At 40.9% G+C, this 25,820-nt stretch overlaps 1 protein-coding gene across 1 annotated transcript in view; it reads left to right on the top strand.

Moving 5' to 3' along the window:
• LOC148134754 (cathepsin J-like) overlaps window positions 1-5,343 on the top strand; it is a 28,264-nt gene extending 22,921 nt beyond the window's left edge. The window contains exons 5-7 of the mRNA XM_087985424.1: window positions 160-325; window positions 2,538-2,640; window positions 5,110-5,343. Of these exons, the coding sequence (XP_087841550.1) occupies window positions 160-325; window positions 2,538-2,640; window positions 5,110-5,209 (369 nt within the window). The 3' untranslated portion in view covers window positions 5,210-5,343. The remainder of the gene's footprint in view (window positions 1-159; window positions 326-2,537; window positions 2,641-5,109) is intronic.
• The last annotated feature ends 20,477 nt before the right edge of the window (window positions 5,344-25,820 follow it).

Raw genomic sequence — 25,820 nt, 5'->3', positions numbered from 1 at the left:
TGTGCCTTTTTCTAAACAAATAGTGAACAAATATCGCACAGATTTGGGAAAATAAATTGGCTGCCAAAGTCGGAATGCAGAAAAGTGTTAAGCAAAGAAAAAATAGCTTTATTATGATCTTAATGAGTATTCCTTTTGAACATTTTATTTAAAGTATAGCATGGACGCTACTGCAAATTTCAGCGAGATAAAATTGCTGCTAAAATCACTGACTACAAATGGGTTTGGGGAGGCGAGGCAGCATTGGAACAAGCAGTGAGAGAGATAGGACCGATGTCTGTTGTGATTAATGCAAGTCTGAAATCCTTTCAACATTATAAAGGAGGTAAGTCGCAGAGCACTGGATGATGTCTTTGAATCAGATTATCGACTGTTCAAGAAAAGGTATTAGAAATCATACATCTACAGACACATTTACTGTCACTATTTTGGTATTAACATTACTGCAAAGTTCACCATGGACCAATACCCTTATCCTTGTTCTGCCTACACCCCCCCCCCCCCCCCCCCCCCCGTGTTACATTCCGTCCAGTTCTGTCAGATATCATCGAGTTAAAGCTAGACCATGCTACAAGTTGAGCTCATGAATGGTAATGAGAAATGGACCTACTCCCATTCGGAGTGATGCAAATAGCTCATAACATTGTGTTATAGCCAAGAGAACTGATAGTGAGGTGTAACTGTCCTGATGTGCTGCTGACTGTCTGCACAAGTCAGCGTTTTATTAATTGTAAACTGAACACGCTGCACTCATTGTATCTGGATTAAGAGGAAGGCCGAGACCTTCGACTTGAAATCTCTTGGCGTCCTGCTGAGAGTCCTTCACTCTCTGCTCCACCTCTTCTCTCAGCAGCTGTTTCTATTCTGTTCTTGATCTCCTCTCGTGTGACAACTCGAGATGACTTGCAAAGACGGTGGTCTGAACAGGGAGGTGGACGCCTGCACAGCTTCCTTGTGATGATGACACAGGTCGTCTCCATGTGCAGGACCATTCCCTATTGACTTCATCACCATTTCAAATCACAAAGCACTTCTACTGTACAACCCACAATTGGAGACAAACTTGAAAATACTGAATCCTTCATCACCCCAGGTGTAGGATTTTGTAAGTTAACAGAATGTGTTAACAGACATGGCAGCAAACCGATGTTTCACACGTCAGATACCATGGTCAGTGTGTTCTGCAAATGTCTGGTAAATTATTTCTACTTCGAAAATAATCTCAGCAAGATACTATATCAATCATTGATATAAAAACAACAGCAAAAATTATAAAAAATGGAAGAATGTTATCAAGGTCGGACCATCAATTGGAAAGCAGATAGTCTGTAATTGGGTGGAACAAGGAAATTAAATAAAAAAAAGGGATGGTGTTCCAGTGCCAGCAGGAATGGAAAGGAGACAATTAAAGAAAGTAAAGAAATGTATGCAGTAAGTTTCAGGGCCTGAGGGAGTGTTATTTAAAAAACAAAGAGACCTCGGGGCCTGCGTGCAAAATTCCATGATTTTGGAGTCACACGTAGACAGGGTAGTGAAAGCAGCATTCCTCAGTGCATTGAGTATATGCTTTGGGATGTCATGTTCCAGCTGCACAGGACATTGATAAGGCCAGTTTTATAATTTTATGTTCATGTCTGAACTTTCTGCTATAAGAAAGATTTTGTTAAATTTGAAAGGATCCAGAAAATATTGACAAAGACTTAGGTTGAAGTATTTTAGGGTTGAAGTGAGGCTGAATTGAGTCCAGCTTAGAGTTTTGCTGGAGAAGCACAGCAGGTCAGGCAGCATTTGAAGAGGAGGAAAATCAAGTTTCGGGCAAAAGCCCTTCCTGATGAAGTCGATTTTCCTGCTCATCAGATGCTGCCTGACCTGCTGTGCATTTCCAGCATAATCTGGACTCTGGTCTCCAGCATCTGCAGTCCTCACTTTCGCCCGAGGCTGAGAAGGCTGCAGCCTTGTTCGCTGGTCCGACAGAGACTGAAGGGTGAGCTTGTGGAGGTTCATAAACAATAATGGGTATGGGACGAATAAAGAAGAGGAGAGTCCAAAACTAGAGACCGTACGTTTAAGGTGAGAAGGGAAAGATTTAAAAGTTATCTGAGGAGCAATGTTTTCGCACAGAACATGGTACGTGTCTGGAATGAAATACCAGAGGAAGAGGTGGAGAGTGATACAAATACAACATTAGAAAAGGCATCTGGATGGCTACATGAACAGGAATGGTTTACAGGGATATTGGCCAAGTGCTGGAAAATAGGACGAGATTGGTTGAGGATATGTGCTCAGCATGGACGATTTCGATCGAAAGACCGAAGCATTTCTCCGCTATAAAACTCTGTGACTCTGAAGGATGTGCCGAGAGGAAGTGAGAATGCTAGAGACAATGTCATTGGGAAACATTGATTAAAGTGTTTGAATTGACGATCAATTTGAAGACAGTTAGTAAAAACAGACATGTCAGTGTTCATTAATCAAAGCTAAATTAACACTAATTAAATATTTCACAGATAAACCATTTAATATGTGTCTCCTTACAGGAGTTTACTATGATGAAAATTGCAATGGATACGTAACCCATGAAGTGCTGGTGGTTGGTTTTGGAATTGAGGATGGAATGAACTATTGGCTGGTTAAAAACAGGTCCGTACTCTATGAAATAACAAATACCTGATCACAGATTGAGAAGGGACAGTGACATGGCGTGAATTTCCTGTCTCTGTGCTGCAACCTGCGTATCTGTCCAACGAGCAGGTAACATTGTGTTTATCTGGAAGTGAATGCTTAATGGTTGTGCTGTCTGGGATGATATCTAAAAAAAAGTCTGAGGCAGGTATCCCATTACCAAGTAACGCTGCACTTACAAGTGTACGGTTCTTGACTGAAGTATTGCTTCGTACAGAGGCAGGCATCAGAGTGTCATTATCCCTGAATCACAACCATGTTTTAAACTTACCAGTACAAATTACAAACATACGGTTAAAATTAACAGCTATACACAACAAAAAGCAAGTTATTGGTGATATGGGCGGCAAAGTCAGATCCCAAACCCAACTGTACAACCTGTTCACAGGGAAACAAGGACAAAGCTCGAATCACTTGTCACTGGGGCACTGATGGGATCAAATTAACAGCCCCAATTTTGGATAGTAGAACATAGAACTTTACAGCCCAGTACATGCCTTTTAACACTCGATGTTGTGCCGACCTGTGGAACCAATCTGAAACCCATGTAACAAACACGATTCCATTCTCATCCATATGCCTGACCAATGACCATTTAAATACTCTGAAATGTGGCAATACCTCTACTGTTGCAGGCAGAGTTCCAAGCCCTACAACAATCTGAGGAAAGAAACTACCACTGACATTTGTCCAATATCTATCACTGTTGATTTTAAAGCCCTCCTGCCAGCCATCGCCATTCAAGGAAAAATGCCTCTCACTATCCAACCTATCAAATATCTTAATTAACTTATGTGTTTCAATTAATTAACCTCTCAAAATGTTTCCTAAAGAAAACAGCCTTAACTCCCTCAGCTTTTCCTTTTACTATCTCCCGCCATAACTGGCGGTTTCCCAGTAAATCTCATCTGAACGCATTCCAAAGCATGCACATTCTTCCTGTAATATGGTGATCAGAACTGTACACATTACCCAGAATGTGGTTGCAATAGAGTTTTGTACGGCTTGAAGAATGATCTCCTGGTTCCGAAACTGATTCCCCCTATCAATCAAAGTTAACACACCATATGCCATCTCAATAACCCTATCAACCTGGGAGGCAACATTCAAACATCGATGTACCTCGACACCGAGATCTCTGTGCTCATCTACATAAGCACGAATCTGACCATTCGGCCATTACATTGGATTCCTTCCAAACTGAATCACCTCACACATTTCCGCGTTAAACTGCATTCGCCACCTTTCGTCATAGCTCTGCAGCTTATCTACTTATCTCTGCAATCCATACATCCTTAGTAACTGTCCACAACTCAAACGAACTAAATGTCATCCGCATATTAATCCACCATCCTTCTGTGCTCTCATTCAGTTCATTTATCTAAATATCGATGAACAAAAGTGGATCCAAAACTGAACCTTGCAGTACTTCATTAGTAACTGAACTCTAGAATGAATATTTTCCATCAACTACCACCGTCTGTCTCCTTTCAGCGATTTATTCCATGAGGTGTCGCTGGCTGCCGTTATTACAATCACGGCAGTCAGGCTTGGAAGAAGCAGTCACATCTTCAGGGCGAGATTGGATACAAAATGTTTGATTAAATAAATCCTGTGGTTCGGGTGAATATACACACACACAGACACACACACACACAGACACACACACACAGACACATACACACACACACGCACACACACACACACACACACACAAACACACACACACACACAAACACACAGACACATACACACATTTCGACATGATTTCCCAGAGGAAACATTATGTGGGTAGCTTATTAAACTTACACGTTGTTGTTTAATAAGGTAGATAGTATTACAGTGTAATGGGTTCTGGAATAGTTTGGTAAAGCTGGAAATGAGATTTGGGCAGGGTAACCGTATATAGAACAAATTTTAAGGCCGAAGTATCCTTGCAGTTTAGCAGACACTGGGCAACCTGAGCCCAAATCAATTCATGCTCTGCACAGACTCTATCCTGTGGCAGGCAATCTCAGAACGATGATGGTTAAAAAAGAAACTGAGAAAATGTCATCCTCCAGACGGCAAGAAGGAAATCTCCAGGAGGCCATAAAGCTCTCACTCGTCCCTATTCACTTTCCCGTTCATATCCACTCCAGTTGCAGACCTATCCCTGATAATGATCTCACCTCATGTCATTTTAAATGTTGTAGTGAGTCCATACGTACTATACAGATCAGCAATTTTGATGCAAAAGAAAACAATTGACTCTTTCCAGTCTGATGCAAATTATGCTTTACAACTCATTATCTACCTCAGTAATTCCAGAATTCAGTCCCTAAAATAATTCCAATTATATATCAGAGTTAAAACAGCTGCTTCTCCAAACATGTCTCTTTTATTAGCGTTTTGATTCCAACACCAATCGATTTTCTTATTTTCCAGCTGGGGAACAGACTGGGGTGAAGACGGGTACATCAAAATTGCTAAGGATAGAGGGAATCACTGTGAAATTGCCAGTTTTGTGCGGTACCCTGTCGTGTAACGAGCCAACTGATAAGACAGAGCTTCATCAATCCCAGCTGAATGAAAAACCGGACCATTTCAGCTAATGCTGACTCATTTAAAGACATTGCTTTAATTGTCTGCTGCAAATTTTAAAAGTGAAATAATAACAATTTTTTCACATTTCTATCGCTTCATATAAAACCAATGGCATTGTCTGATTGATACATATAGCCACTGTAAATGATAGAATGAATACATTCTCCAGCTTGTAGAAGATAATAATCTGCATGTACTGCTGATGTCCAACAATATAATAAAGGCTGCCAGCAATCATTTTCAGAGCTTGTTTTTTCGAAAGGAACGTATTTGTCTTTGTGCCGAATGAATTGTCTTGTCTGCTGTGAAATCTATTGTCAAACCACGTTGTAGACAAAAGCACAGAAAATTTGAAGAGTCTGTGTTTTTTGACACCAGCACAGCTACTGAATAAATGCAATGGGGTTGTTGAGGACAATCAGGCTTAATTGAACGGAATCTAACCAGAAACCCTCCTGGAAACAGGTTAAGCTGGCCAGACTGTCGACTGGGAGTGTCCCGATGAGATTCAGTTCAGACAAATGCGAATATGTAATTTCATCTATTGATTGGCACTGAATAGAAAAACTGGAACACGGAGTATTTTAAGTATTGCAAAGCAATACTGGTGGAGAACCGTCAATGACAAAAAGAGGTCACACACAGATCTGTGAAATAGATGAATACTAGTTTATTTCTGACGATATCATGGGCAGGAGAAATTGCGAGGAATGGTACCGCATGGACACACTGCTCAGATAATTCCAGGTTTCTCTATCCCGTGTTGTAGATACAAATAGTGTGCATAGTGTTACATCCGTGTTCCAGTCGTGCATTGTTAATTCCAAGACAATATGAATTAAATTATATTGAATGGAAAAAAGAATGTAATTGTAACAGGGGTGTCCGTTCCTCGTCTAGTGCAGGTGCCCATCTCCAGTATCACCGTTTCAATGCTTATGCAGGTTGGTGTGCAATCTTCAGTCGCATCAGGTGTCACTCATTCTAGGTAGGCTTTGTGTGGTTCAGTACTTGAGGAGACTGGGGATGTCCTTGCATCACTTCGATAGAGATGATGCTATTTTGAGCTAGGAATACTGTTGTCAGATCATCTAAGGAGTATATTCATTGAGTCTGGAAGCTGTTTAGAAAATGGCTTATTTTGCTGTTTTGTCACTGAGCTGATTGTGGTCAAGTTGAGGCATTTTGCGTATGTTGTGTTTAGTTAATAACCGACATGGCTTCTGCAAACAAGTAGTGGTCAGGCAGAGTAGTTTTTTTTTTCTCCGACAATTCCTCCTTTTTTTTGTTTTTGTCTGAGAACTGGGTTTGAGGTGAAGGGGGTGTGTCGCAAGAACTAGGGGGGTTATCTGACGCGGTCGGGCCAGCATCAGTTGGGTAGTATTCGGAGTGCGAGTCCAAAGCTGCCTATTCCGTGTCGGTTGCAAAGTTATTGTTCGAGTGGGCCTTCATTGATGCATGGTAAGGGGACGGGGGTAGCACCTTGAAGCACAAACGCTGGCGAGTTAAACACATTTTAAGAGCCATGCAAGAAGTGAGATATCGACGCTGATAATAATGACGAATATGAATCCCTGTAGCAAGGCTGTGCCTCTGGAAAACTGCCACAGTTCGTGCCCAGTTCCATAGGTCATTTTGGTTTTTGGTTGAGCAGTACTGCGGTAGCACATTGGATATTCCAGGCTGGGTTACTGATGTCCTCACTGGGGTTAGGTATGTAAGTGCAGCAATCCGAAACGATGAGGGGGCATGAGCCCACTTTCTCGAACAGCAGATAATCCTGGATCATCCAGTTTTGCAGGGTCACATTGGGGATGCCAACAGTTTTGGCATTCAGCTGGTCTTTGGTTACCTCCTCCAAGGTGGAGGCCAGCAGATGAGTTTTTATTCAGAACGAGTGGTTGCATATTTGGGTGAAAGGATACAGAGAACCAGGTCAAGATTGGTGAGGCTTCGCTTCCTGTGATATGGTGGCGTCGTAAAGGGACAGACTGGAAACGATATGCAAATGGGACTGCACCGCACATACAACATAACAGCTCCTGGGTCAGGAAATGATGGGTAGGCTTTGTGGCCAAAAATAGCGTAGGTACCATTATGGGTTCTCAAGCGGTCGGTCTGGAAGTCTCTCTAGGTTTTGGTGCAGGTGGTGTTTTGGCTAGTAATGTTGAGGACGTGAAGGATCAATAAACTGTCTTCTGCTGTGGACCAACTTGCTGCGGGGGTGAGGAGCAATGAGTTCGTGCACTGGCGCCAGCCGGCATTCCATCTGATTGGATGGCTGTTTTGGAGGCTGATAGATGACAGGGGTGTGCGCTGTCAGAAGGGGTGAAATTCTGTAAAGTGCGCGGGAGAACTTCCGAGAACTGAGCATTTCTCGTCCTACAAAGAACGGGGCAGTACTGTATCTGATCCTACAAACTGAGACAGGCCAAGTGCGGAGCATCAGAGTGGAGAAGCAGTTAGGCAATAACGATAACAACTTAATCATTTTCGATATTCAGTTCAAAATATATAAACATCACTCAATGATTAATATTGCATCTGGAAAATGAACGATGTTCTGGGTCTAAAATCTAAATTGGAGCACGTTGATAAGAAACAATGCATGAAAAATGGGATAATATAGTTGAAATATAGTTGAATAGTGTGCATGCTTTCTGCATGCCCATCAGAAATAAATTTGAGGCATCCAAAATGGTAGGAATCTGGATGACTAAGGATACTGATGAGAAAATAAGGAAGGAAATGAATGACATGTGATGCATGCCGCGATAATAATAGCTGTCAGAATCAGGAAGAGAATCTTAAACGCAACTGAGAGGATAATACTCGAATATGGATTCGCAAATGATAAGGTGGTTTGTGGAATAGTGAGTAATGAGGATGACACTGATCATCTTCGAATGAATATTCGTATGTTGGCAGAATCGGCAGACACCTGGCAGATAAATTGCAATAAATAGGTACAGGTGACGATGCTTTTTGATAGACAGAACAGAGAGGCAATACAGACTGAATGATACAACTTCGCTGGACGTATAGTAGCAGAGAGACTTCAGGGTTAATGTGCTTGCATTTCAGACGGTTGCCAGGGAAGTTGAAACATCATAGAATATCATGAAATCGCTACAATTTGGAAACAGGGTTTTTTTAGCCCCACTAGTCCGCACTGACCCTCGGTACTTAAATCCCCCCATACCCATTCCCATTACTCCATTATCTTATATTTACTCCTGAGTAATGCACCTAATCTAAACATCCCTGAACACTTTAGCATGGCTAATTCACCTAATCTTTAGATTGTGAGAGGAAACCGGGGCACATGGAGGAAACCCACGTTGACAGGAGGGGAATGTGCCATCTCCACACAGACAGTCACCCAAGGCTGGAATCGAACCTGGGTACCTGGTGCTGTGAGGCACTGTGAAACAGTTATTGAGAAAGGAATAGAATACTACGGTTTTTACACAGAGGCGTGGAAGATAAAAACAATGAAGGGGTGACAGACCTAGAAAAACTATCTGGAAGACGCATTTGGAGTTTTATATTCAGCTGTGGGCAGCTTCAGTGTGGAACATCTTAATGCCCAGGAGAGAGTGAAAGGGAGTTTTAGAAGAAATATGGAGGAATTCTGGATCCAATGAAAGGATAGAGTGAATAGTCATTTTCTCCTTGAGGCAGAGAACATTAAAAAGTGACCTGTTTGGAATGCTTAAACCTATGATCAATTTTGACAGTGTAAAGAATGATATCGTTTTCCAATTATAATTAGTAACTTGCTGATAACAACATGAAGTCTGTCAGCAAGAGCCAGTTGATGAGAAACATAGAACATAGAACATAGAAGAATACAGCGCAGTACAGGCCCTTTGGCCTTCGATGTTGCGCCGATCCAAGCCAACCTAGCCTACACTAGCCCACTATCCTCCATTAGCCTATCCAATGCCCGCTTAAATGCCCATAAAGAGGGAGAGTCCAACACTGCTACTGGCAGGGCATTCCATGAACTCACGACTCGCTGAGTAAAGAACTTAACCCAAACATCTATCCTATACCTACCACCCCTTAATTTAAAGCTATGCCCCCTCGTAATAGCAAAACGTTTTTGCACCATGAGTTATCAGAATTTGGAATGCACTACCTGGGAAAGTGGTGGAGATAAATTGCACCCGGGAGCATCAGGTGAACGTGAATGACAGTAGATGTTACAAAATATATAGGGTTATATGGCGGTCAGAAATGCACTGTCCGGCAGGGTAGTTGAGAATGCAAATCACAAAACCTTTTAAAAAGTATTTCAGATGAAGACTTGAAATGTCACAAAGTTCACAATTATCGGCCCAGTGCATGAAAGTGGGGCAAGTGTCGACTTACACATTTTGTTTTGAGAATGAAGTTTTGTGTAGCCCAAGGGCTACATTTGTAGTCTGTATTTCTTGACAGTTTAGTAGATTTGTGTCGAAGGACCTCGTCTGACCTACTTACTTCTGTAATACCATGACAGTGATTGTGAGGGTGATTGAGGCAGAAACCCTTTAAACATTTAAGAAGCATTTAGATGTGACATGAGATACCAATGTAAACAATATCCACTTAGAAAAATGGTAAGTTAATACCAGATAGGAGAGATGGCTTTGTTAAGAGCAGGTCGTGTCTGACAATTTAATTGAGTTTTCAGCTGAAGCAATGGCGGCAATGGACAGGGATAAAATTGGTGTAATATGGGATGAGAATACTTCAGTATTTGCTCTCGACTGGTGCAACCTCATTTTTTCAAGAGGCGTTTCCTACACCGTGCACAATCACAAGATGTCAACCAACCAGGAAACAATCAGAGAACTGCTCTTTAAAACCTATTTCTGTCAAAGCTAATTTTCTTAATCGTCCATAGTGCTGGTACAGCTGCAAACAACCGTACACTTGGAGACCCTGAAGACTTCAGGATTCAAAATCGAGTTCAATAATATCAAAGTGCTAATGCTCCATTCCTTGGTAGAACAACACGACGCACACTATCATGAAATGGGTGACATTCATTGGTACCAACTCATTGTTACCAACTCAGAGAGCTTATTGTAACCAGTACAGCTTGTCTTCTTGCCTGGCTTACGATCAAAATTGCCTTGGTCGACCTGTCGTTTGATTTCGCTCTCTCTCTCTCTCGGCTCCCTCACTACTTATCTTATTGCTCCTTTTCCCACCCACCAGACCCGCATCCAACGACGCATCAGCAGCAGAAATTCCTCATTTTCCAAGCTGCTTCCAGTTCTGAAGAAGCATCACTGCACTCAGAAAGTTAACTCTGTTGTCTCTCTAGAGGTGTTGACATACTTAAAGTGTTTCTTCAGCATTTTGCTCTAACTCCATATGCCAAAGACAAGTATCTTTGGCTGAGACCCATTTAAACTTTGAATAACATTTGAATCCTTCTCTCAGATTTAATATTAACAACTTATCCAACATTCTATAGTCCATAGTGCTGGTACATCTGCAAAGCCTTCCTCTTGGAAACTCGCTTCTTCAGGATTCAAAATCAAGTTCAGTAATCTCCAACGCCATGGATTTCAAAGTAGATATGAAATTCAATGCAGATAAATGACTCACTTTGGGAATTCACTTTGGGAATAATAACAGGAAGGCAGAATACTGGGTCAATGGAAATATTCCTGGTAGTGTGGATGTGCAAAAGGATCTTGGTACATAGATCTCTGAAAATTGCCACCCAGGTTGATAGCGCTGTTAAGAGGCATACTGTGTGTTAGATTGTTCGAGGGATTGAGTTCCAGAGCCATGATGTAATGCTGCAACTGTACAAAACGCTATTGTGGCCTCATTTGGAACATTGTGTACAGTTCTGGTCGCTCCATTCCAGAAAGTACGTGGAGGCATTGAAAAAGGTGCAGAGGAGATTTGCCAAGATGTTGCTTGGGCTGGAGGGAAGGTTTTATGAGAGAAGGCTGAGGAACGTGATTCTGTTCTCTTTGGAGAGAAGAAGACTAAGAGTGGATTTAAAAGAGACATACAAGATGCTCAGAGGATGAGATAGGATGGACACTGACAGTCATTTTCTTTGGATGACGGTGTCAGCTTGTTCGTGAGGCCATGGCTGCAAATTGAAGGGGGATATATTTAAGACAGACGCAGAGGCAGGTATTGACTCAGAATGTGATAAGGGCATGGAATTCCCGGCCTGCCAATGCAGCTAACTCAGTGACATTAGGTGCATTTAAACAGTCCTTGGATAAGCATGTGGATGATGATGGGATAGTGTAGGGGGATTGGCTTAGATTTGCTCACAGGTTGACTCAACATCGAGGGCCAAAATCCCTGTTCTACACTGTATTTTTCAATGTTCTATATTCTATTCCCTTCCATTTGTAGAATTGAGTTGCGAACACCTACCACCTTTTGTTTGTAAATGCATTTTCTAATGTCTCCCCGGAATTGTCTGGTGTGAAATCTCAGACCATGCTCCCTAGTTCGAGAATCACCAACATGTGGAGATGTTTTATCTCTAAACTTTACAGCACATCTATCACAACATAACTTTTCAAATTCGCAGGGAAAGGATAAAATTTCGATATGCTTTCCTGAAATAGCTTGATCCATGAAGTTTAAGAAACATCGTCATAAGTCTATGCTATACTCCTTCTAAGATGTCTGAACGACACAACATTGAGGACGTATTCAGATGTGCACTTACATGCCAGGACTGTGGACCAATGGATGAGCACACGGGATTTGAATAGTTACATGGCTAGTTTTGACTGATACGTGTATATTGTACTCCCTGCAAGTTCGATATGTCCTTCCCAAGATGTGCTGACCATACCTATTCACAGTACTCCAAGCGGCAACTACCCAGGGCTTTGTTTATGCAGCACAGAAGGAAACATTTGTGCTGACGAGACGAATAGGGACAACTAGGTACGACCTCGTTGGGATTATTGAAAAATGGTGACAGGATGATCAAGACTGGCAGTTAAATATCCAAGGATATTCAACATTCTCAAAGGATAGACAAGAAGAAACAAGGGGGAGTTGCTTTATTGATGAAGGATATGATCAAGGTTGTATTGAGATTTGATATTGACATGAGGGACAAAAATAGTTGATCTGTCTGCATGGAAATAAAAAAAAGCAAGGTACTCCTACACCTTGATAGGAATAATTTACAGAATCCTGAAGAGTACGTATGAAGTAAGGCATGACATAAACCAGGAAAAAAAAGGAGGGCTTGTGAGAAAGGCGCAATGGCCGTTATGAGCGACTTAAACATAGGTATTGATCGGATTAATTAACGTGGTGAGGGGAGCCTCGAAGGACTGTTCAGAGTGTAAGGTGCTATTTCTTAAAGCAACATGTCACGGAGCCAACTAGAGAATTGGCACTTTTTGATTTGATATTATGAAACGATGAAACATTGGTAAATGAATTTGTCGTTTACAATCCACTTGGAGGCAGTGACCTCGTCATACTCGAGTGAAGACAGAGTCCTATGTGAGAGTTTTAGTGTTGGGAAAAGGCAGTTATGCAGATCTGAGGCAGGAGTTGGTCGGAGTAGCTTGGGGAAAAAATGAAGCTCTGGAAGAGCTGAAGAACAGTGGCAAATGCTGAGGGAGGTGCTAAATATATCTCAATTGAAGTATATGAATTGTAAAATAGTTCAAAATCATCCACGAAGTCAATGAGAGCATAAACACTAAACATTTCATGCTGTGAAGGTTAGTGAAGCTCTGGAGCAGTGGGAGTATTCTAAACGTCAGCAAAGATTCACTCAGAGCAGAATCAATCGAGCTAAGAGAAGCTAAGTTAGCAGAAACCATAAGCACTGATACCAAAAGCCTCTATAAGCGTATAAACAGGAAGTGAATAGTGGAAGCAAATATTGGAACTTCAGATATCATTAATAACGATCAACTCAGAAATGAGTTTCCTCGCTTGAGGAATGATGTGGTGGTATTGGATGCCGGTCAGAGAAGGTTCATCCGGTTATTTCCCAGGGATGGAAGGGCTGTGAAACGATGAGGGTTTAAATAGCTCGGGCTTGTACTCCATTCAGTTCAGAATAAATTGAGCCGATTTGATTGGGGTATTTAAAATACTAAAGGGCATTTATAAGCTGGATATGTTGATCAGATTTTCCCCCTTGTGATAGTCTCGAAAATGAGGTCATAGAGATAGATTTAGAGAAGGCACCTTCAACACTGAGATGTGGAGAAACTACTTTTTCAGGGGTTTGTGAATATGGAACTTACTGCCCCAGAGTTAAGTGGAGACAGAATCAATCAACAGATTCAAGAAAGAAATAGATGTGTTTCTGATTAAATGTGTCATAAAGGGCATAGGCATTTGGTAGGATAGTGGAGTTGAGGTCAGGATAAGATCAGCCTTGAAAATATTAAATGGCAGAGCGAGCAGAGGAATAGCAGAGGAATGATTTCCCTACTCCCACTTATAACTGCAATGTTCCTTTGTTCGTATTGTAGTTAAGCCAACTGCCAATCATTCACTGTATGTACCCAGCTTCGTTTCCAATTTATGAGCTGGACATGAAACTAAAGTATTTAGTTTCAGAGAATAACTCATAACCAGCAGGGGGTTACTCTCCTGCTAAGCAGTTAAAAATGCATCAGCTTTGAATACTTTTCCAGGTGGTGAAATTTGACTTTCATCAAGGGTGTAAACGTCTCTCAGAGGTCGAAGAGCTTCTGGTGTTGCATTGGCTTCGAATATTCACCTGTCATAATTAGTTTACTTAACCTGTCTAGAATTGATATAGGTTTGCCCTGGTTCTCTCCTTTCCCTCTATGCCTTCAGGCATTCACTGACAAGTAATTATATTTTGCACTGTTTTCAGCACCGAAAATCTCTTCTGAGAGTGAAGGATATAATTTATGTGCTTCACCTGTTAACCTACATTGCATCAGGTTATATTTGCATTCATTGGATTTCAAATGACGTAGACATACTTTTTTTTCTCAAATTGCAATGATTTCTCACAAGGCCCTCACTATTCTGGGAATCAACATACAAATTAAATATTTTGTTAATTTGTGCGAAAGTCCATTCAACGAATAAGCCCAGAAGTGAAGGATTGAGGGTAGAGATTTGAAGACTCTGCTGACAGGACACCTGGCCCGAACAGCCACGATAGTCCACAATACTCAGTAAAGTACTGTAGCGTTAATCCTCAGAGGGAGAAACTTTGAAAATGAAAGTCCCGTTATTCCAGAAAATTGTCATTGAGTTGCACATTGAGTGCACAAATTGTCTCAATTCACTGATCAATCAATAAATGAGATTATCTTCTTCAAATGCAAAATAAATAACTACTCAATATTACGTATAAAGTCTTGGCAGTCAATTAAACAAGTATTGCCAACTTTCTCTGAGGATTTCGTATAGTCCTTCTATTTTGCTAATAGAAACTGGACCAGTGCAAACATGGATTAGCACATGAATCAATCCAACTTGTCTTCTGCAGTTACTGTACAGATAAATAAAATGCTATCTGGCCCAGCATAAGTTTACAGTTCACCATGTATACCAAAGCATGATGATGAACCAGCAACCCAACTGCAAGCAAAGATAGACCAAATCAGAACACAGGAAACAATTCAAGAGAATAACGGAAGTTTTAGATATTGGCGTGGTGGGGAAATTGTAGAGAGTAGTGTTTCAACGTGAGACAGCCCTTATGCTACCAGATTGTCAACGTCGTTGCTTTGAATGGTGCTGCATAAGAAGTCTGTGATCAGAACAGGTGGGTGACCTCGTTAAGAAGGCATATGGTATACTTGCCTTTGTTAATAAGAGCGCGAAAGTGATGCGGCAGCTGTACTCAACGGTAGCTATGTCACAGATGATGTAATGTATGCAGGAGTGAAATCCACGTTATTATGAAGTGGAAGTTGTCCCCCTTACGACGAACTAAAAGATTAGTAATGTTTGGAACAATTTTCCTGTAGAATCCGCTCAATTGTAAAACTCGTAGTACTTCCTTCTTTGAGGATGGTTTGGGAATTCCTCGATGGCTTTCACCTTCATGTTCCTCAGTGTTATCACCCACTTCCGTTGCTGTGCCCGAAGAATGCCATTTCCAACTTCACAATTCCACGTTTTGCAAGTTTACGATCAATGTCCCCTGCCACAGTCTTTCAAAGAACTCTACCAAATTTTCCATGTGATATTTCCACGAATGGCTAAATATCACTAAGTCAGCACAATTGGTCAACTCTACAACAGGTCTGTTCACAAGACTTTGAAAAGTAGCTGTTGCAGTTTTAATTTCAAAGGGCATTACTTTAAATTAACATAGCCCGTTTGGGATCACAAAAGCAGAAACATCTTTTGTTCTCTCTGACTTTGACCCTAATCACAAAAGAAGTCTAACTTTGTGATGTCATGTCCAGATTTCTCCACACAAATCTTCAGTTTGGGAATTGATTGTGAGTCAGATTTAGTCATAGCGTTGATCTACAGATAGTCATTCCAGAATAGTTCAGTAACTTCGAATTTCGTAAACAGGTTTGGCAAACTGCATTTGCTTTAATTCATCTCAATGAACTTCCACTTCCTTCTGAAGCTGCGTTAATTTCAAAAGATTGAACCCGTACGGATGTTGTTTTATCCCTTTGTCAGCCTCATCTAATATGGCAATAGTCCTCCCTCTTCCATTTCTGCATAGATGCCCATAGCACGGTAACAAAAATCATTCAATGTAGTTCTCTTCTCCTGGGACAGATAGAGCTCTACCCTATCCAATTCCCTAAGGACTTCTTCATCCTTCAACCTTTTTCTGTGGCACATTAAAATCCAAATCATCACGACTTGATTACTCACATTGAGTGCAGGAAACAATACCTGCTTCCCTGATTCATTTTCCCTACCATAGTACAATTCCACCATGCTCAAACAATATACTTGAAAGTCTTTTTTTCGTTTTTGGTATCTTTACCAGATAATTCATCTGAGTTAAATTCTTCTCAATCTGAGAGGGATAATTCAATCTTGCTCTGAAAGAATCTCCTACCACTGCTAACAGCACAAATTATTTATCTTCATCGTCAAACATACAGATTTGTTCTCTGCTTCGTGCTTCATTCGGTGCTGTGCCACCGTCCAATGTTGTCTAGCTAATTCATCTGCTCTGTTGAATCTTTCTCTCACCTCAGAAATGTAATCCAACCTTAAGGTATCTGACTTCGGACCTGTCAACTTTTCCATAATTAATTTTAAATGCCCTCTTACTTCTGTCCGAATGCCAATTCGAGTGGTGGAAACGGAGTCCCTTCATGTGAAGCATCCCTAATGGTAAATAATATAAATAGGATCATTTGGGTAATCCTGGCAGTAAGTGCTCAAGTGAGCTTTAGGGCCTGCTGCCATTTTTACAATACTCCCTGAGATTCGGGATGGTGCACACTTGACGTCAAGTGACTGATGCCTGAACTGTCCATAACCTCCTTGCATAATTCGGTAGTAAAATTGAACCTTTTTGTCTGACTGAATCTTCCTATGTCAAGCAAGCAGCTCCGTCACAACCTTTATGCCCTGACATTTCATCATGAATTTGTCTCTGGAAACCTCGTTGACACACCCATTACAATTATGAAATATTGGTTCCCACTTTTGTTTATAGTTCGTGGACGTGCATAATATATTATAACCCGTCTAAACATTATCGAAATGTGGGAATTGACATCAAAGGCTATGATTTTATTTCTACCTATGCCTTTCTTGGTACATAATGAAGGTACAGAAAAATTCAACGGCGTCTTTGCACAATCCAAAACAATAAAATGCTTCTATTTCTTGGCCTGAACCTTCCTTAATCCTAGGTGACGAACGACATTTAATTCGCAACACTTCCTCTCTTCATTCTGTCGGCAACAGAAACTGGACATACTCAGTGGGTACTGTCAGGTACCTTCAACTTAAAGAGAGAAGACAATTTGGCATCTGTGGCATATAACGGACTACACCAATCTAAAGACATACCATCTGGCATGAAAATTGCATCAGCCACAATTTAAAGATTTGGCAAGGAAGTTGTTTCTGGATTACTCGGTTGTCTGGTGTATATGGACGACCTGATGATAATTAATCACACAAGCAAAGAACATTTTCAACATCTATCAGAATTGCTTGATTGAGCTGTTGAGGCAGGTTTGTAAATTTGGAAGTCACTTTCCTAGGCCATATCAATTTGTCCAATATTCCTTCAATTTCTTCGGATTGTATTCCCTTACTCCTTACCCCCTCCCTCAGACTATCTTCTGCATCTAAGCTGACCTCGGAGTCAACAGTTCTGAGGAAGCGTCAGTCGACACGAAATGTCAAATCTGATTTCTCTCCATAAATGCTGCCAGATCTTTCCAGCAATATCTGTGCTTCTTGTTTCTGATTCACAGCATCCGCAGTTTTGTAAATCGATGTTTATTCCATAATACCATTGTCATCAATATTACTGATGCCTGCTTCATATCCCAGATTTATAAAGTACATGAAGCCTCCTCTTTGATATGAATATATTTACAATCAGCCTGCCTTCACAATTTGTATGGACGGGTGGATTTATTTCGCAATTTCACAAACCTATATTTAAACACTGTCTCCAGGCCTGTCAAGATATGTTCATTCCAACAATTTGTCCTCTGAGGCAGCAATTTTCACAACTGAGCAAGACAATTGCAACCACACAAAACAAACACTCTCCATATGCACACACAGAAACACACACTCAATTGAAAATCTGAATCTACTTCTAAGACATCAACTCATTCAGTATCTCTACCTCATGCAGCATGGAGCCTCAGTGGTGAGCACTGCTGCCTCACAGCTGAAGGGACCAGACTCGATTCCAGCCTCGGGAGACTGTCTGTGTGGAGTTTGCATATTTCCCTATGTTTGTATAGATTTCCTCTATGTGCTCCAATCTCCTACCACAACACAAAGATGTGCAGATCAGATTAATTTCCCATAGTGTTCAGGATGTGTAGGTGAGGTGCTTTAGGGGAAATGTACATAAATGGGGTCGGGAAATGGGTTTGAGTGGCATACCCTCCAGACGGTCGTTATGGATGTGTTGGGCCAAATAACCCGTTTCCACAGTGTAGGGATTCGATGGAGGTTCGAGGCAATAAAACATTTCAAATGAACTTCAGTTCCAAGAAGCACATTTTGCAAACAAAACAGCCTATTCGACTTTTGAAATAATTACAATTAACACAAATGACCCCAAAACATCATATTGTAAGTTGAATGCCCAGTCCCTCAATCTAATATATATTGAGTAATATCATCCAAAAAACAGACATTCTCCAACCAGTGCGTGAGGTTCAACTCCAGAGTATCCCCCAATCTGTAACGATTCACCAAACAATAGAGGTTCTTCAATGATACAAACTATTCAGCAAAGAAACTGAAATTGAACTACCTTCACATCCACCTGACATGAATCTGTGATGTATAAATTTCAACAATGGGGTAATGTTCAACAGACATATTGCCGTCAACAAACCCAGTCCTCCGAACAGCTTGTGCAAATCCAGACGTTATAAATAGTGCAGGCATGTCATCTAATGCAGAGATCAATCTTCCAATTGCTTTAGACCTGACAGCAGAAACTTGAATCAATCCCATTGTCTAAAATATTGTTCAGGGTGACTTGCATTCTGCCCAAGTCTGCACCAGTGCATTGTTGGGGAAAGATGTCAATTACTTGACAAAGAACATGACAAGATCAGTTTGTCCAATTGTTTTCCATTAGTAACATTGACAGGAGGTCTCAGCAAAACTGATGGAACGTACCATCCTCTCAACTGTGCTCAATTTCCGCAGAATGTGCTGAAAGGAACAAATTCTGTTCCATTTGGCTCATATGAATGAGTGAGATTAGGAAATGCGCATACTATGGCTAACTACCACTGACCTGGAGTAAGTTATTGAATAATCACAACATCGAAGAATCCAAATGCATCTGAAATCAATTGCAGCCAGCGGGAAGTCTCAGGACTGTCAAAGCAGGAATCATACAAGATTGTTATGCTTAATAGGGATGTACACTTATCACACCTTGCCAATTCAGGTGTTCCTCAGCCCAATGTGCTCAGTCCAACCATACCAAGTGATGCATTACATCTTAATAAATGTGGAATTATCGCATTTGTCCACCTCGACCAATGATGTTCAAAGGTTGTACGATATTAGTGACATCTCAGAACCCTAATCAACCATGTCCGCGTGCTTAATGAGCTGCACAACTTCCAGATTAGAGGTGATCATTTTCAAATAAATTTCATACGACAAAAGTATACATTATCACACACTAGAAATGAATAATTTAATTCTCAATGAGTAATTAAAAACTTATTATACTTCCCAATTATCTACACACATGACTGGCTTCCGAAGCTGCTTCAAAGACAATTTCAGTATCAACCGGACTGTTTATATCTCTTCAATAACATGTAGACCACGCCTGGTAAGACAGGCACATTTCCTTCGAAGAAGCATGTTCGTAAACTAGATGTTATTTCCAGCGGTTTAAATAGTTACATGATATCCATAAAACTAATTTAATTTTAATTAAATCTAAACTTAATTGTAGATTTTATCGAATTCAATTTGACGCTTTCCAAATTAATTCAGATTTCTTTTTCATTGTGGATGAAGTATTAGGTGGGATAAATACCATTTGTACCCGAAAGTGACAACACAAGTGCATAAGGTGGTAAAGAAGGAAAATGCCATGATTTTTGACATCGGTATGATCCTTCACTGCGATAGTTGGCCAGTAATATTGTAAGCATGTTAAATTTGAGTCACATTGGAGTATTGCGTGCAGTTCTGTTTGCAAATATAGGAAAGGATATGAAGTCATTGTAAAGCGTGCAAAAGTGGTTTACCTTGATATTTCATTGATCGGAATCCATTAGTTATCAGTAGAAGAGGGATGTACTTGGATTCATGACCTCAAGAGGGTTCAGAGGCCTAGGGAAAACCTGATAGACTTGCAAAATGGTGGGATGAATTAATAGGTTCGATCGTCAGAGCTTTTATCCCGGGGTGGAAATGTCACATAATGGGCTGCATAGCTTGATGTTAGTTGGGGGAAGGGGAGGGGGGATTAAAGAGTTTAAGGGGGATTTGCAACTCAAAAATCTTTTTAAACAGCACGTGAACAGGGCCTGGAGTATGCTGCCAGGGTAAATGGATACGATAGAGGCACCTTAGAAGCATTCAGACAGATGCATGAAAAGCCAACGAATTGACAAATGGACCATGTGCAGACAAATGGTGTATGTTTATTACGCACACAGTGGACTGAAGGGCCTTCATGCATTTGTGTACATTAGTGTGGAAATAGGCCATTTATCCCAACAACCCACATGAACCCTCCAAAGAGAAACCCACCCAGACCCATTTCCCTTCATTTAATCCTGACTAATGCACCTCACACTACGGGTAATTTAGCATGGACAATTCAACTGGTCGGCCCATCTTTTGGATTTCGGGAGGACACCCTTGCAGGCTCAGGAAGAATGTGTAAACTCTACACAAATAGTCTCCCGAGACGGGAATTGAACCCAGCTGCCTGGCACTGTGACGTAGCAATGCTAACCCCTGACCCATCATGCCAGCCCAAGTTCTAAGCTTTATATTCTCCTGTGGAATAGGCCATGAATCTGTTGTTTTGTTTCAGAACTTACAATTTTTTGGGGGGAAAGAAATGACGAAACCTTTGATGAAACGGAGCTCTATGTTGACCAAAGAGGAATTATTGCCAAGTGACTACATGGTATTTTTAAAAAACCAAAGGTTATGAAAAATGTGTTTTTGAAACTGGATTTTTGGATTGTCAAGTCTCATAAGGCATACTGTCTGCATACTTCAATTCTGATGTGCATTAATGATACAGATGTAATGATGTATACAATGCCATTTTCTCGATAAGAAGAAGCTTATGAGACAAGTTCTCCTGTGACACAGGTGATCACTGGACGTATCAAATTTCACTTCACCCTTTAGTAGTTCCAGGAAAGAATCCTGCAAATTTGATCTATTCCAGAAAATATTACTTTGTCCAGATATTTTTGTTGTGTTTTCATCCCTCACCACACATAATCACCAGCAACATTCTTCCTACCAGAGCCTTGTGCCCTTTTCTTGCCTTTGTTCTACTAGTTTCTTCGTGCCTCCATTTCCACATTAAAAAAGGGACATCTCAATCATTTTCCAGTTCTAATGGGGATTCATCAAGCTGAAATGCAAATTGATATATTTTATTCACAACATCACTGAAACGTAGTGTGCTGTTCCAAGATGCTGGCCAGTGTGCTGGCCACCTTTGCAAGGTGTTGTAATGTAAATTGTGTGACATGTATTACATGTTGAATAAATTATGTGCTATATTAAATATGATGTATGATACATAACTTCCGTGAGAGCTTGGGTTTCTGTGATTTCAGGGAATAATATTGTGGTTTTCCACATTTCTGAAAAAATAATTGACTTGTAACGATTTTTATTCTTTTGCAATCATTAATGACGTAAGGGGTGCTGTAACTTTAAGATAGTTGCAAGCTAGCAAAAAATAGAGAGGCATAGAGCCCAGAACAAGATTACAATGTAACGCTTGGTCAGAACAGTTAGCACTGGCTGAGCTGCTGTGAGACAAAAGCAAATGCAAATTCAACCTGTCAGTTTACATTTGGCCCCAACACATCACATTCTAATCAAATTTGAATTTGGTATTTTGACAATATCAAATCCATGAAGCGATCCAATGTTTTGGCATATAAAACCAGGAGTAAAAAAAAAACTTGATCAGTTGAGAGAGAATTGCCAAAATACTAATAAATGTAGGCTGCTCATCAGAACTCTCTGAGAGTTACCTGTCTGGAGAAGGAGGTTGCACAGTAAAAGTAGATCGTCACTGACCCGGAGAGCAAACCGACAGAGGAAGATGCCAAGAGAAGATTCAACAGTGGCTGTTTTTTGAAATTTGAATTTTTTTTCAGCAAACCTCAATCAGGTGTTTTATCATCCAGTATTGTAGAGAGGAAGGTAATTGCTAGGGTTAGATAAATGAGTTGTAATCAGTTGTTAGTTAATATTCCCTGATAGACTTTAAACAAAGATGCTAATATTTACTTTAAATAGTGACTTTTGGGATAGTTCTTTGCATCTCAAATTTTCTTATTACCGCAGGAGTTAAATCTTATCTGTCTTGCTCGTTTAAGTTAGCGGGGTGGAGGGCTGGGACGGGGGTTACCTCGTGTCATACTGCACATAATTATCGAATCACCCACTAAATAATAAGGCCGGGGGATCCAAGATGGCGGCGACCCAGTAAGACTGAATCTATAGTGCTCCTCCCAAGACTTGGGCACAGTGGGTCACCTACCCCCTACCAAGCTTACCAAATCATTTATAAATCATTTATAATAGTTTAGTAACTGAATTAGTGGTGTAATATTATATTAAAGCAACTTTATCCTAAGTTAAAATGACTAAAGGGAAGGGAGCCCGTAGCTCTCAGCAAGCAGGAACCCCTCCCCCACACTCTCCAGCTGCAGCAGAGGCGTCCACAGCCGCCCCGGGGGACTTACCTACAAAAACAAGCCTTGCAGAAATGCTTTCCAAGCTTGACTCGAAGATTGATGCCTTTATCGTCGAATCCAGGAATCGTTGGGAGTCGCTCTCGGCCGCGCTGAAGAAGCACGACCGTGAAATTGATGAAATTCAACGCCGAGTCGGAGGGGCGGAGCTAAAGGCCGCGACCTCGGAGACAACCGCTCAATCGGCCGTGGATCAGGTCCGGACTCTCGAGCAGCGAGTCCGGACCTTGGAAAATCATATTGACGACCTCGATAATCGAGGTCGTCGAAAAAATATTCGTTTGCTGGGCCTTCCCGAGCAGGAAGAGGAAGGCCAGCTTACAGCATTCCTGGAGCAGTGGCTGCCACAACTTTTAAATCTGCAAGCTGGATCAGGCCAGGTAAGGGTGGAATGGGCCTACCGGGTAGCAATACGCGGGCCCGGCTCGAACCAGCGCCCGCGCCCGGTCCTGTTCCGGCTGCAGAGCTACAGGGAGAGGCAGATACTCCTAGAAGCCTCTAGAAATCTCGGAAAAGACCCCCAAGCTATGATCTACAAAGGATCCAAGATCATGCTATTTCAGGACTTTTCCCCGGCTCTGGTTCGAAAGAGGAAGGCATTCGACGAGGCGAAGAAGCGTTTAAGGGACTTAAATGTACAGTACTCCTTACGCTACCCAGCGATGTTACGCTTTAACCATGAAGGATCTGTATATAACTTTGGATCACCAGAAAAGGCTAAGGAATTCTTGGACTCTCTTAGATAAATTGTAGGACATAATGGATGTTGGTCTGCCTTCCCCCCTCGTTTTGGTTTATATCCCCTCCCTTTTTTTTTCTTTTCTTACCTTATTGCTTAATATTATTATGTGGGGTGGGGAGAGGGATTTGATTTTCTCCCCCCCCCCCCTTGGAGTTGTTTTCTGTTATTATTTTATGTATATATGAGGGGTGTATGTATATGTGTGTGTGTGTATGTATGTATGTATATATATATATATATATGTATGTGTATGTATATATATGTATATATAAGCTGGGGGATTTGGTTAATGTGGGTGGGGGGAGGTGGTTACCTTATTCGATTTTACCTCTGTCTTTAGGAGCGCGGTTGTTTTTCCCTTCGTTATTTTGTATTATCATATTTAATTATTATTTGTTGAACTGGTAATTTTATAGTTATATGTTTATATGTGGTATTAACATTACCAAATATACCCAGGTGTTGGTAGGGGTGGGGGTGGGGTGCTCACTGTTAACTCTAGCTTTGTATTATATTTGAATTTTCCTCACTTTATTGAGGAGTGCCTGGGTCAAGGGTGGGGCATTGGTTGGGAGAGGATATGAGGGATTTTTGGAGAGGCAGTGATGCCCCCTGGGAACAAGGGGGAAAGTCTCCACTTAGATACGTTTTATATTTTTTTATTTAGAAATAGTTTTTTACTGTATTGTTGTGGGTGTATTAAAGAGGGTTTATTTTTGTAAATTTTACATGTTCCATGCCCGGGATGTTCTGGATGGGGTTCCCCCTCCCGAGGGGTCTCGGATTGGCCTAGAGGATTATGGTTGATCAATCGGTTAAGTGGTGCACCTGGAATGTCAAAGGGAGTAATTCGCCACTTAAAAGGAAGAAAATATTATCAAATCTTAAGAAGGAAAGAGTTGATATAGCTCTCCTACAGGAGACGCATCTGTCAGATAAAGAACACTTGAAATTACGACAGGGCGGATTTGATCAGGCCTTTTTTTCTTCTTTTAGCTCAAAAAGCAGGGGAGTTGTTATTCTTGTTCGGAAGAATTTCCCTTTCAAAATCCTAAAGCAGATAAAAGACGAATCTGGACGATATATCTTGATTAAAGCTCTCATAAATGGAGAGGAATATGGGATTTTAAATTTGTACTGCCCCCCGGCACACCCCTTTAAATTTATAACGGAAGCCTTCTCAAAATTGATGGCTTTTGATGCCCGTCATATAATTATAGGGGGAGACTTTAATTGTATTATGGATCCGGAAATAGACAGGATTCCCAAGAGTACTGCAGGAGTATCTCCCAGATCTAGACAATTGATGGATCTGAACAAAGAATTAGGATTAGTAGATGTATGGAGATGTCTTCATCCACAGGGTAGAGATTTTTCTTTCTACTCTAATCCACATAAATGTCATACCAGAATTGATATGTTTTTTGCCCCCTCAATTTTTTTAAATTCCATATCATCCTGTAAAATAGGTAATATAGCAATTTCTGACCACGCTGCTGTATATATGGAAACTAAGGCGAAGAACAGTGGGACATCCCCTCGGCATTGGCGTATGGACCCCTTCTTAATGAAAGATAGTAAATTTGTAAAGTACTTCTCTCAAGAATTTAAAACTTTTTTAGAAATTAATTCAGGTACAGCTAGCAACCCGTCAATGATGTGGGAGACCATCAAAGCTTACACGCGAGGCTTGATCATCTCCTACTCAGCGACCCAGAAGAAATTAAAAGGAGAACAACAGCGTTTGCTTGAAACCCGCTTAAAAGCGGCTGAAACAGCATACATTGATAGACCCTCTATTATTAAATTGCAAAGGATTACAGCTCTTAGGACAGCTCTAAATACTACACTTACTCAAACGGCTAAGAGGGAAATATTATTTGCAAAGCAAAGATTATATGAATATGGCGACAAACCGGGTAGATACTTAGCATTTCTTGCAAAGAAAAAAAAGGCCCCTCAGACTATTATGTCTATCAAGGAAAGTACGGGTATTTTGACTCATGATCATAAAAAGATTAATGCGACCTTTAGAAAATTCTATTCTGAGTTATATAAATCACAGGATTGTGAAGATAGGGCGAAGAGGATGCAGTCATTTTTTAAAAATTTGACTTTTCCAGACCTAACTCCGGAACAAGTATCGGTCCTAAATGCTCCTCTTACACCCCAAGAAATAG

The sequence above is a fragment of the Chiloscyllium plagiosum genome, unplaced genomic scaffold (genome assembly GCF_037043375.1).
Source record: "Chiloscyllium plagiosum isolate Xiang-an unplaced genomic scaffold, Cpla_swu_hap1 HiC_scaffold_52, whole genome shotgun sequence".
NCBI lineage: Eukaryota > Metazoa > Chordata > Chondrichthyes > Orectolobiformes > Hemiscylliidae > Chiloscyllium > Chiloscyllium plagiosum.
Note: the sequence above shows the minus strand (reverse complement) of the source record. Positions and strands in the feature narration are given on the sequence as shown.